The 13,208-nt window shown below is 57.9% G+C and overlaps 2 protein-coding genes across 3 annotated transcripts in view; both read left to right on the forward strand.

Moving 5' to 3' along the window:
- Nucleotides 1-2,899, forward strand: part of SPIRE2 (spire type actin nucleation factor 2) — a 43,216-nt gene extending 40,317 nt beyond the window's left edge. The window contains exon 15 of the mRNA XM_077831100.1: nucleotides 2,588-2,899. Within this exon, the coding sequence (XP_077687226.1) occupies nucleotides 2,588-2,801 (214 nt within the window). The 3' untranslated portion in view covers nucleotides 2,802-2,899. The remainder of the gene's footprint in view (nucleotides 1-2,587) is intronic.
- A 6,993-nt stretch (nucleotides 2,900-9,892) lies between these two features.
- The window catches only part of TCF25 (TCF25 ribosome quality control complex subunit), a 28,024-nt gene continuing 24,708 nt past the window's right edge, over nucleotides 9,893-13,208 (forward strand). The window contains exons 1-2 of one of the 2 annotated variants that reach the window (XM_077831484.1): nucleotides 9,893-10,066; nucleotides 11,286-11,462. In XM_077831484.1, coding sequence (XP_077687610.1) covers nucleotides 9,908-10,066; nucleotides 11,286-11,462 — 336 coding nt within the window. In that variant the 5' untranslated portion in view covers nucleotides 9,893-9,907. Of the gene's footprint in view, nucleotides 10,067-10,968; nucleotides 11,020-11,285; nucleotides 11,463-13,208 lie in introns of those variants that run through there. The other variant, XM_077831485.1, reaches the window with a different exon arrangement.

Consider the following 13,208-nt stretch of genomic DNA (forward strand, 5'->3'; position numbering starts at 1 on the left):
GGAATGAGGGATCAGGCCCTGGGTAATGTAAGAGCCTGTGCTAGCAGCACCCACTGCTAAAGCCGTGGTGTAGCCCCCGCTGACGGGGGTGAGGGGACGGACGGACTGGGATGAAGTGAACCGTCAGCCTTTCCCCTATGTAGCTGGGCTGATGGGCACCGCAGACCGTAGAGAGCCAGGCATCCCTCTGCAGATCCCACAGACATCTGAAAATGGCCCTTTGGCAGAAGTGGTGTGTATTGGGCTGGGCCTTCTCCAGCAAAAGCCAGCTCTTTGTCTCCTGGTGGTTCCTGTGCAGATCATTGGGTTGGTTGCAGAGCTCCGTGCACCCCGGGCAGGGCACGCAAACCAGAGTGGGGAGCACCGTCGTTACTGAGGTTGCTAATAGCAGAAACATCCATCCCGTCTCCTCCCAACACAGCCACCCCCTGTGCTGGTGTCTTCTCTGCCATGCAGCTGTCCCCTACCATCTCCCTGACCCCTCCTTGGCCAGGCTCCCCTTCTGCCTTCCCTCACAGCCCCCGCACCCTCCTCGGCAACTTTACCCCACACCAGCAAATCCCTGAGCACACCCGACTCTCACCTCCTAGTGTGCCCTTCCACCCTGGCTTGGCTGCTGCCTGCCCTGGGCTCACCAGCTGCTGTTCCCTCTGGTCTCTCAAGAGCTGAGCTCCCTCCTCACCCCCTGCAGTGTCACTCACTGCATCTCCAAACCACCCATCCATGATCTCCAACCTATCAAGGCCCACAACTGTTCAGGCTCCTCCCCCACAATGCAGACATGCTGTGGTCTCCTCCCTTGTCAAACCCACCCATCCCCTCCAGGCTCAGTGATCGTGCTGGCTACAGCCATTGCCTCGAATCTCTCCTCCAACTCCTTCCTGGAGGACCCTCCAGTCCAGCTGCAGCTTCTCCACTCCACCAAACCCGCTCCCACCGACATCTCCAGCCACCAACTCCTGGTTAAGTCCAAGGGCTGTGTTCCACCCCTCCTCAACCTCTAGGATGCTTTACGCTCCTGTGTGCCGTGATGTGCTTCCTGAGCTTTCATGGCTCCGGGCCCTCCTGGTTCTCATCCTACCTCTCTGGCCGTTCCTGTGGGGTCTGATTTGATGGATCCATCTCCAACTTCCCTTGCATGTTACTCCTGGGGAAATTCTGCACCACTGCACATGTGCAGAATTTATATTCCCCGCAAATTTCCAAGCTTCCCTGCAGAAAAATGACTTTGCAACGGGGAAGCAAAGGGAAACCACAAGAGCGGTCATGCGACCCTCCCCAGCAGTATGTTTTGGGTGCCCAGGGCAGCCAGCAGAGAGGTAAATCACAGTGGCATAGGAAGCGGGACTGGGGAAGACCCTGCTTCCTACCCTGCGCTGGCTCAGCTGCTAGTCCTGGCTGGGCTGGGGAGGACGGGACTACTTCTTCCCCTGTACAGCATCCAGGGCTGGTTCAGACCCACCCCCAGATTTCTTCCCCAGCTACAGGAAGTTCTGCAAACTCTTTCTTCCCTCCCCTGCTTCCTGCACCCATCGCTCCTCAGCTGCAGGGGGAGGAATCCCTGTACAGGGAGCTGCTCCCCCATCTGCCCAACCCACGTGCATCCACACTCCCTCATGCCCAGACCCTTCTGCTGATCCTCACTCCCACCCCCCTTCACTCAGAATCCCCCCGATATGCCCCACTCCCCCTGCACCTGGACCACCACGCAGAGCCACCTACACCCCCGCCCCACCGAAACCCAGTCAGCTGCACCTTGATCTCAACCACACTGAGCCCCACTCCCCCAGCATCTGGACCCCACCCCCCGAGTCCCCTTCACCCAGACCCCTCCTGCTGAGCCCCAGCCACCTTCACCTGGACCCCCCTGCAGAGTCAAATTACCGTTGCACCCAGAACCCCTCAACAAGCCCCTGTGCATCCAGATCCCCCTTGCACCTGGATCCCCCACTGAGCTGCCCGCACCCAGATTGCCCCACACAGAACCCTCTCAACCCACAACTGGATCCCCCCACACTGAGCCCCTCCACACTTGGATCCTGCCTTGCTGAGCCTGCCTGACCACATCTGGTGCACCTAGCACAGAGGGGCAGGGCCCTGGGGTGTTTCTGAGGCAGGCCTTGTGCTGTGTCAGGGGTGGGTGCAGCCTCACCACTGAGTCCGTGTCTGGGGTGGGGGGACCTGCACAGTAATCTCCCACCTCTGTGCAGCCAGTGGCCTGTGCTCCCCACTGCCATGTTGGAGCCTCCACATTTATTTGACAAATAACATTTGCAGAATTTTCCAGAGTTTTAAAATATTGTGCGCAGAATTTTTAATTTTTCGGTGCAGAATTTTTATTTTTTTGGCGCAGAATGCCCTCAGGAGTAGCCTGTGCCCCACAGAGTTCTGTCCTCCTCTCCTGCCCCTTTCTCTCTCTGTGTCTGATCTCTGGCAAGCTTCTGAAACTACTGAGGCTACGTCACTAGTATTGGAGAATGCAAATCAGAGGCTTGACAGTTCCCTGGGCTGGGGTGCTCTGAGTCCTTGCACAGAGCGGGGAGGTATTTCCAAGTGGACGGCTGCTTCTCATGATTGTGTCTTGCAGCTCCCTGCACTGGCGGAGGGTGGAAGAGGAGTTCCCCCACATCTACACCCATGGCTCCATCTTGAAGGACATCTGCAGTGACTGCACCAGCTTCGTGACCGATGTCATCAGCTCGAGCCGGAAGAGCATGGACATCCTGAATACCACACCGCGCAAGGGGAGGAAGACGCAATCCCTCTACATCCAGCCCACGCACATTGCCAAACACCAGTGAAGGACTCCACTGCCGCCCTGCTGGGCCTGGCCCTGGCAGCTTCACAGGCGCCAGGAGACAGGCTCACAACAACTCCGCAGTTTTAGCACCTTTGCAGAAATTGGCTCTCCAATGAGCACACCTCCCATTGAGCTCGGACTTCCTGGGCATCACCTGCCACTCTCACCGACATTCGTGCTCAAGAACCGAACCAAGATGGCTTCCAGATGACCCTGCTGCCTAAAAATTGCCAGCCATCCTTCCCTGGCGTGCCACAAACACCGCTGCCTGCCCCCAGCCTGACTGCTCGTGCCCCTCTTAGACCTCCATTGAGATACCCTGCTAGTGGGGATGTGTGTATGTACATATATAATATATATACAGCTCTATATTTATAGACATTAGTGACCAGCAAGATGGCACATCAGCCAGCGGGACTCACCAGGCTGCGGGTAGTGTCTGACACCATGTGTTGCACAGCAGGGACCCCACTAGCTCGGTGTCTCCCCATGGGAGGGCAGAAGGACCCAATCGCTTGCTCTGGCTGAGGATGGGCAGGATCCAGGACATGACTTGGAGTCCAGCTTCTCTCAGATCTGTCGGAGCAGGACCCAGAGTGTTTCATTCCTTCTCACCTGCGGAGCTGGTACTGCCCAGTTCCTTGGGGTCCCGGAGCAGGCTGGGGCGATCTGTCTGGAAGGTGGGGACCCTAAACATGTCGGGGGAGGAACTGTTCAGACCCTTCTGTTTACATTGCTTCTGATTCGCCTGGAAGGAAAGGAGTCCTTGGGCTGAGGCTCCTGGGCCAGTGTGTGCTGTGGCTAGCATGAGGCAACGTGCTGGTTCTGCCACGTGGCCAAACCCCTGCCATTGGGATCAGGGACAGAGGCTGTAGACCCCCTCCTCTGCCCACCCAGCCCGGCACCTTTCCCCTCCAGCTCGTCCCTTGGTGTCAAGGGCTGCCTGGGCTGGGAGGCCCCCAGGGCTCAATTCCCACCAAACACATCTGGCAGAGCTGGGCTGGCTAGAAGCCCTGGCTGGGTCTTAGGCCCTATGTTTGAGTCCAGGGCATAGTGCTTGTGATGGCCTGAGCACCTGTCCTGGGCAGCCAGAGGGGGTGTTGAGCCTTTGAGGTTCAGTGAGGGCAGCGCATGGCCCTGCCCCGAGGAGCAGACTGGGGCCCTCTGCTCCCCATGGGGAGACCCCCTGCGCATTACTGAAAGCAGAGGCTTTGCACAGCTCCTTTCTAACTCAGTCATTGAGCCGGGATCATGGGGATCTCCAGTGTCTGCCTGTCCCCACTGCTCCCTTCCCTTCGCTGCCCTCCTCCCTGCAACCTCGCTCTGGCTGCCTGTCAGGGCCCCTGTCCCTGGGGTAACAAGGAGTCCGGTGGCACCTGGAAGACTAACAGATTTATTGGGGCATAAGCTGAAGAAGTGGTGCTTTACCCACAAAAGCTTATGCCCCAATAAATCTGTTAGTCTTCCAGGTGCCACCGGACTCCTTGTTGTTTTTGTGGGTACAGACTAACACGACTCCCCCCGACACTTGTCCCTGGGGTGCCGCCCACCTGCTGTGCCACTGGCCGTGAAGCCGGCGCTGGCCGTATTTAGTCAGACACTCGGCTGTGAGTATATATTTCTCTCTGTGCCGCAAGGCTGCGCGTGGCACCGGGGCCTTTCCCCAAGGGGCTCGCTCCGGGAAGGGCTGGGCTGTTTGTCCTGTTCCCAGTGCGGGTGGCTGCGCCGTGCCGGTGAGTGACCCCGTGCAGCAGCAGGGGAGAGCAGCTGCAGGCAGCCAGGGCAAGGCTGGCCGCGTGGTCATGCAGAGCCCACAGGGCTGCTGCTTGCTTCGAATGAAGCCGGCCATGCCCCTGCTGCCTGTGAAGCATCCCCGGCCCCCGCCAGCGCTCTGCAGTTACCGGTAATAATACGGAGCGGGGCTCTGCAGCAGCCCAGGGAGCCAGGCCAGCGCCGTCCCCAAGCACAGGGGCGAAGACAGAACAGACGCACAGAGAAGGGAGGTGTCTTGCCCAGGCCACCCCGAGCACAGTCCAGTACCAACAGCCCGAGCGTAACGGAGCTCAGCATGCTCTGCCGCTGCTCCTTGTTACACGTGCTGGCGTGAGCTGGGGGCGGTAAGCTAGCCGGGCCGCACTGCACTGTCCCTAAAGACTGGCTCCAGCCCCTCTGGGGGTGCGTTAGCCAGAAGCCTAGCATGCTAAATCTCACATGCCCCCACCCCCGGATCATCTCTGGGGGAGTAGCCAGCTGGCAGGGCTGTCGTGGTAGCCAATGTGGTGCCCGACAGTCCCTGGGTCTCACCATTGGCCCTTTCTCCATCCCGGGAAGAGCCCGGCTGGCCACCGCTCTCTGAATAAAGAGCCCAGCGATGAGGAGCAAAGGTTCCTGCCCAGCCTGCTTCACTGGAGGTAGAGGAGATTGCCAAAGACTCTGCCAGCCCCACTCCTCTGGCTCCAGGCATCTCCTGGCCTTTCCAAGGCTGATTTGGGTTACGTGGTCTGGGCCCTGAACCAGACTAGTCACAGAACAAAAGGGAAGCCCTTGAGAAAGGCCTGACCAGTCACAGGTCCATGCTCTCTCCCATCTTAGTGCACCCAGATGTGGCTCAACATCCCCCCGGCCAAGAAGCAAGTGCCTGGAGCCCCGAGGAGTCCAGCTGGCCTCCTCTAAGCTTCATCGTCTGCTGCTTCACCATCGAGGCCTGTACTGAGGAGGCCTGGCTGGGTCACCAGCCACGGCTGCTGTTTAAATGTGCTCACAGAATGTATTTGTCTACAGCATCCTTTGTACAAAGTAGCCTGGCTTATGGAGGTCTGAGGGACACCATGCCCTCCTCCCTGCCCAGGGCCAAGAGAGGCATGGGGAACTGGGGCAAACAAAATCATGCTCCTGTAGCAGGGTTCCCCAGAGAGCGGGTGTCCAGTGTACTGGGTGCACTGTCTCCCTACAGACTGTGCCTGCCCAGATGCTGTGGTCCAGGTAAAGCACCCAAGCCGTGTAACTAAAGGGACTATTCCACAATGTGCCACTAGCCCTTTGTGTACCGCCCCTTGGGTGTGTGTTGTGTCCTGTGACACAGGGTAATACAAACTACACATGCCCAATGTGCCCAAACAAGTCCAGGGGCGGGACCTGATTTTCAGTAGCTCAGAAACCCCGGGCCCAGGCCACCAGTGCCTACTTTGCACTTTCACAGTCTGACTACATGGACAGATTGGGTTTCGTGCCTGCAGGTGGCCAGTTAGACATTCAGGCCTTGTCCACACTAGAAAAGGTTTGCTGGTTATACTGGCAAACCCTTCTGTTGGGGATGCAGCTGAAATGAGTGCTTTGGTGGTATAGTTTATACCAGTTCCACAAACCAAATAGCTGTGCTGGCCAAAAGCCCCCTTTTGCTGGTATGACGGTCTCTCCACTGGGGCGTTAGCCAGCCTAGCGATGTTAGGTGGGAGAGTGAGTTTTCACACTCCTAACCAACATAGCTGCCGCAAAACTTTGCAACGTAGATCAGGCTTCAGACAGGCAACTGGCTCGTGCTCATAAATCAAGTAAATAATTGCCAGTGGATCTCTGCATGCAGCATGAAGTGACTGAGCTTTGGCAAACCAGGCCTGGATGGGAACTGGCAGCATTTGGGGGAAGGTGCATCTTCCCTGGGAAACTGCATAACGTGTGAAGGGGAAGCAAGGGGGAATGCTCCTGCAGACTCCACGACCTAGCAGCCCCTCTCCACACTGAAGATGCCATCCTAGCAAAAACCCGTGGTCCTCCGCTGCCCATGGGCGCTGGTTTGTGAGGTTAGCCTGCATTGGTGCCGCCCCGCTCGCTTCTCCCTGGTTTGACTCGACCACCTTTTGCTAACACATAAGAACGACAATGCACAAACGCATCCTCCTGCGCGTGTCAGGGTTGACAGGTGCGCGTGAATGGGGGTGACCCTGCCCGCATGTCCTGCCCATGGCTGAGCCATCGGCCAATGTTTTGTACACAGCCCATCCTGTACAGAAGAAATGTATATTGTAAATAACGTGCACCTGGACTGGCATGGTTGCTCTTGTACATACGGTTGCTCCCATACTAATAAATCCCTATTTTGAGCTGCAGTGGCTGTTTCGTAATGCTTTGTCAGCACATACTGATTCCTGTGCTGGGCAAGTGGGAAAGCTGGTGGGGTAGCTATGGGTGGATGGAAGCTGACCCAGACAGCGCTGTAGCTTACTCCTGGGGGAATTTTGTGCCACTGCGTGTGCGCAGAATTAATATCCCCCGCAGATTTCTTTGCTTTCCTGCAGAAAAATGACTTTCTGACAGGGAAGCTGCAAGAGCAGTCATGCACCACTCCTGGCAGAGCAGGTACATTGTTTCAGGCATCCGGAGCAGCCGGCGTAGAGGTAAATCATCATGGGGCTGGGGACACCCCAGCCAGTGGCTCCTACCCTGAGCTGGGATCAGCTGCTAATGCCGACTGGGCTGGAGGCAGGAGAGGACAGGACTTCCTCTTCCCCTGCAAGGAGTGTCTGGAGCTGTGTCAGACCCAACCCCAGAAACCTCCCGCAGCTGCAGAAAGCTCAGCATCCTCCCCTGCTTCCTGCCCCCATCGCTCCTCAACTGTGGGGGAAGGGGTCACTGTATGGGAAACTGCTCCCCCATCCATCCAACTCCTGTGCAGCCGGACCTCCCATACTGAGACACTGCTGCCAAGCCTCACCGGGTACATTCAGAACCTCCATACCCGAACCCCACCTCACTGAACCTCAACCCCTGCATCTGGACCACTCCTGCACCCAGATCCCCTGCCTCCGGACCCCCACCCCTGCACCCAGACCACCCCCAACTAAGCTCCCTACACTCAAACCCCCACACTGATGCCCCACCCCCTGCACCACCCTGAGCCCCCCACACCCAGACCCCTCCACTGAGCCCCAACCACCTTCACCTGGAAGCCCCTGCAGAGTCCCATTGGTCCTTCACCTGGAACCCACCCCCAACAAGCCTCTGTGCATCCAGATCCCCCCACACCTAGACCCCCCACTTAGCTGCCTGCACTCAGATTGTCCCACACAAAACCCTATCTCCCCACACCTGGATCCCCCCACACTGAGCCCCTCCACACTTAGACCCTGTCTGGCTGAGCTGCCTGCCCCAGGGTGTTTCTGGGGCAAGCCCAGGCCTTGTGCTGTGTCAGGGTCAGGTGCCAGTTCACGGCTAAGTCTGTGTCCTGGGAGTGGGGAGGCCGCAGGGTGATCTTCCACCTTCAGCAAATCAGTGGCCTGTGCTCCCCCTGCCGTGCTGGAGCCTCTACATTTATTTATTGACAAATAAAACTTGCAGAATTTTAAAATATTGAGCGCAGAATTTGAATTTTTTTGGCACAGAATGTCCTGAGGAGGAGTAGCTGCACCAAGCCCCAGAGAGCTACTGAAATTGGTGGAGAGGAAATTGTGAGGAAAGGAGCCTGCACTAGGCGTCCAGGGCAGCAAGGTTGCTGGGCCAGCCCGCGCTCAGCTTGTATTGAGAAGAGGAAGGTGGGCGCTTTTCCCCAGGAACTTTTTCAGCACCTTGTCCCTAAATTCTTATTCAAGTTTCATATGTATTCAAGTGTTCATGTTGGAGTGCCAGCCAGAGGCCGCAGTCAGGGTTGGGGCCCCATTGTGCTGGCTCTACACAGACACATGCAGGGACACAGCCCTGCCCCATAGAACTCACCGTCTAAAAAAGATCTCAGTCCAAATTCAGCCATAAGAGAGCTGCACTTGTTTACGCTACGGCTGAGTTTGCCACCTTGTGCGGGAGCCTTCGGCTTGCAGAGTGAGTGCCCTGCAGTGGTTACTGGTTCAGTCAGCCCGGTGGGTCCTGGACCCCAGCAAGGGGCTTTTCCAGACCTCCTGGATTGCTTTGTTCCTGCTGCGGATGGCTGTCTCCTGTCGAGATGGTGAGCTCAAAGGTGGGGACAGGCTTTCCATACCAGGGCTGGCTGGTGCCCCGGACCTGGCACTGTTGTTTGTGTGTGTATGAATTTCAGCGCTGGAGAAAGGCACCTGGGTGACAGCCCAGCAGCAGGAAGGCCTCTTTCTTCAGAGCAGGAGCAGCGGGTGCAGTATCAGTGTGAGCCTCCATTTGCCAGTGTCTCTCACCCCTAGCATGTCTCATTAACATATGTGTAAACAGACAGACATGGCTCTGGGATGCATGATCACCCAGTGCCCCAGCTGATGTCAGTGGCGGGGAGGGGCATGGGAATGATGCAATAAGAGAAGAGCACATTATTACCATAATCATGTCTTTATGGTAGTGCCTAAGGCCCACTGTGTTAGAGGTGCTGTACCTGGAAACAATAGTCCCTGCCCAGAACCACTTACTTGAACAGAGACGCGGGGAGGGTCTGGCTGCATGGCTTCCGCAGCAGTCACCTCCTGCCCTGAAACGCCCTGGGTTGCTTTACTTATCAGCACGAACCAGACAAGTGGCTGATTCTCTCCGTCACACTCCTGGAGGAGCCGGGAGTCATGGTGGATTTAAATTCCTTCTGGCAGACGGGCACTTAGCCAGCATGGCATGAAGTGCATGAAGCTACCTCGGGCAGACCAGGCCTGGCAGCACACAGCACACGATGCCAAGATTGTGCCCATTCCTTGTCTCTCTTTCCTGACACAACACCTGGGTTGGCAGAGGGGCAGCAGTGCCCTGTGGCGCCTCTTCCTGCCCCGCACGCTGCAGCCCCCTCCCCACAGGGCAGAGCTGGGTCCAGGGGCAGATGGGGAACTCCTAGGCAGCCTGTGTCCCTGGCCAGGGAGGGGCCCGTTGTGGCCGGCCCCAGAGCTCAGCAGGGGCGAGGGAGCGCCTGTTGCGATGCGAATGGGGAGCCGCAGGGGCGCGCGTCTCCCCGAGAGCCGCTCTGTCCGCGGCTACCTCTAGGGAGCGCGTGGGACGCGGCTCGCTCCCGCCGCAATTTATCTCACGCCGCTCAAGCCTGAGGGCGGAGCGTGAAACAGGGGGCGGAACGGAGAGCAGCGCATGCGCGCAGGGCCTCTGTTCCGTTCGGCCGCGGAGCCGCGCTCGTCGCCTGTCGCGCAGGCGCAGCGGAGGGGGGCCGAGGCCGGCTCCATGTCGCGGCGGGCCCTGCGGAGGCTGCGCGGGGAGCAGCGGGGCCAGGAGCCCCTGGAGCCGGGGGGGCTGCGGCTGGGCCCCGAGGGGGCGGGGGAGGAGCCGAGCCGCGGCAGGAGGGGGCCGGAGCGGGGCGGGGTCAGCAACCTGTACGAGCTGGTGAGGGGCCGGGCCGGGCCGGTGGAAGTGCCGGGGGGGGGCGGTGGAAGGACCGAGGGGGGGTGGAAGGACCGAGGGGGGGCGGGGGCGGGGGCGGTGGAAGGACCGAGGGAGGGGATGGAAGGGGTGGGGGCGGTGGAAGGACCGGGGGGGGGGGTGGAAGTGCCGGGGGTGGGAGCGGTGGAAGGACCGAGAGGGGGGTGGAAGGGGCGGGGGTGAGAGCGGTGGAAGGACCGAGGGGCGGGTGGAAGGGGCGGGGGCGGGAGCGGTGGAAGGACCAGGGGTGGGGGTGGAAGGGGCGGGGGTGGGGGCGGTGGAAGGACCGAGGGAGGGTGGAAGGGGCGGGGGTGGGGGCGGTGGAAGGACCGAGGGGGGGGTGGAAGGGGCGGGGGTGGGGGCGGTGGAAGGACCGGGGGTGGGGGTGGAAGTGCTGTGGGGGGGTCCTAGCAGTGCCCCCCGCCCCGGCGGGCTGTAATGCGGAGCTGCCCCACTGTGAGGGGAGGGGGCGTAATGGAGGCCGGGCTCTCCAGCCCCTGCTCCATGGCTATCCCCAGCTCTCGGTTGCCCCAGCGGGGCTCCTCGGCCCTTTGCTGGCAGGGGATGGGCCGGGTGGCCGGATCCCCCCCATCCCTCTGGCAGTGAGCGAGTCAGGGGTCCGGGCTGTGAGAGCTGCTGCTGCGGGCCCTGCCCGCCCCTGGCTCGCCCATGTTCACTCGGGACAAGTGAGCGGTGCCCCCGTTCCAGGTACCAGCCTGGACTTGCAGCTGGGTGCCCACTATCTCCTCCCCACCCCGGTGGGCATACAGCCATCCAGGCTGAGCCCCGCTTCTCTCCTCTCATTTGTATTGTGGTATCGCCTGGGAGCCCCAGTTCTGGTCCAGGCCTCCATGGCTCCTAGATGAGACAAGAGAGAACAGATGGATGGGCAGACAGGGAGCAAAGAGACAGCCTTGGTGAGCATGACAGGCTCTGATCTCTGGACACCAGCAGCCAAACTCCTGTCAAGTTTCTTGTAGGCTTCTACCAAATGGCCAAATTTAGCTTCTGCTCCTGTCACGTTGGCAGCGTTTTTCTCTTTCTGTAGATGTGAGTAAAATACAGATCTGTGCTCCTGGTGTGCAGCTTTGTGCTGGTGGGAACCAAGGCAATGCAGACTCAGCCAAGTATCCATCCCTCTGTTGTCCCCAGATTCCTGAACCTTGTACCCCTGTCTGCACAGATAACCAATGAAGAATTGGAGGATGATCCAGGATCCAAAGAGGAGAGGGCAGAGTCCAGACTGAACGAGCAAGATGGCACAGGGAACAATGAAGAAGCTGAAACTGGAGAGCCAGAGAGCGATGGACAGAGAGCTGGAGAAGAGACTCAACAGGACCAGACAGTGACCAAACTGCAGGTACTTGGGAATGTTCAATATCCACACCCGCTAGGGATTGGTCATAATTATGAAGAGAGTTCTTACTCCCTCTTCATACTGGCATCGGTAGCTCCTTGCCTTACTGGGTTAGTGCATCAGTCTGTGACCTCTGGGGACCAGAATTCAAATAAGTGAAATTGACTGGTTTCAACTGAGATGCCATTTGTCCACCTCCCCAAAGCACTGCATGCCTTGGCCTGACTGACAGTGTGAGGCCTAGGGTTGGAACAGCAGGGCGTAGCTGTGTTGGGTTCTCGTCCATCCTCCCCGTGGAAGGAAAAGGCAAGTGGTGTTCTCGTCCATCCTCTCGCAAGTGGTGTTCTCGTCCATCCTCCCCGTGGAAGGAAAAGGCCTGGGTAGGGACCGTCGAATCATGGAAGTCAATGAATGGCTACGCAGGTGGTGTCGGAGAGAAGTCTTTGGATTCTTTGACCATGGGATGGTGTTACATGAAGGAGGAGTGCTAGGCAGAGACGGGCTCCACCTTATGAAGAGAGGGAAGAGCATCTTTGTGAGCAGGCTGGCTAACCTAGTGAGGAGGGCTTTAAACTAGGTTCACCGGGGGAAGGAGACCAAAGCCCTGAGGTAAGTGGGAAAGCGGGATACCGGGAGGAAGCACAGGCAGGAATGTCTGTGAGGGGAGGGCTCCTGCCTCATACTGAGAATGAGGGGCGATCAGCAGGTTATCTCAAGTGCTTATATACGAATGCACAAAGCCTTGGAAACAAGCAGGGAGAACTGGAGGTCCTGGTGATGTCAAGGAATTATGACGTGATTGGAATAACAGAGACTTGGTGGGATAACTCACATGACTGGAGTACTGTCATGGATGGATATAAACTGTTCAGGAAGGACAGGCAGGGCAGAAAAGGTGGGGGAGTAGCACTGTATGTAAAGGAGCAGTATGACTGCTCAGAGCTCCAGTACGAAACTGAAGAAAAACCTGAGTGTCTCTGGATTAAGTTTAGAAGTGTGAGCAACAAGAGTGATGTAGTGGTGGGAGTCTGCTATAGACCACCAGACCAGGGGGATGAGGTGGATGAGGCTTTCTTCCGGCAGCTCATGGAAGCTACTAGATCGCATGCCCTGGTTCTCATGGGTGACTTTAATTTTCCTGATATCTGCTGGGAGAGCAATATAGCGGTGCATAGACAATCCAGGAAGTTTTTGGAAAGCGTAGGGGACAATTTCCTGGTGCAAGTGCTAGAGGAGCCAACAAGGGGGGGAGCTTTTCTTGATCTGCTGTTCACAAACCGGAAAGAATTAGTAGGGGAAGCAAAAGTGGATGGGAATCTGGGAGGCAGTGACCATGAGTTGGTCGAGTTCAGGATCCTGACACAGGGAAGAAAGGTAAGCAGCAGGATACGGACCCTGAACTTCAGGAAAGCAGACTTCAACTCCCTCAGGGAACGGATGGGTAGGATCCCCTGGGGGACTAACATGAAGGGGAAAGGAGTCCAGGAGAGCTGGCTGTATTTCAAGGAATCCCTGTTGAGGTTACAGGGACAAACCATCCCGATGTGTCGAAAGAATAGTAAATATGGCAGGCGACCAGCTTGGCTTAACGGTGAAATCCTAGAGGATCTTAAACATAAAAAAGAAGCTTACAAGAAGTGGAAGCTTGGACATATGACCAGGGAAGAGTATAAAAATATTGCTCGGGCATGTAGGAATGAAATCAGGAGGGCCAAATCGCACCTGGAGCTGTAGCTAGCGAGAGATGTC

Source organism: Eretmochelys imbricata, chromosome 12, assembly GCF_965152235.1.
Source record: "Eretmochelys imbricata isolate rEreImb1 chromosome 12, rEreImb1.hap1, whole genome shotgun sequence".
Classification (NCBI taxonomy): domain Eukaryota; kingdom Metazoa; phylum Chordata; order Testudines; family Cheloniidae; genus Eretmochelys; species Eretmochelys imbricata.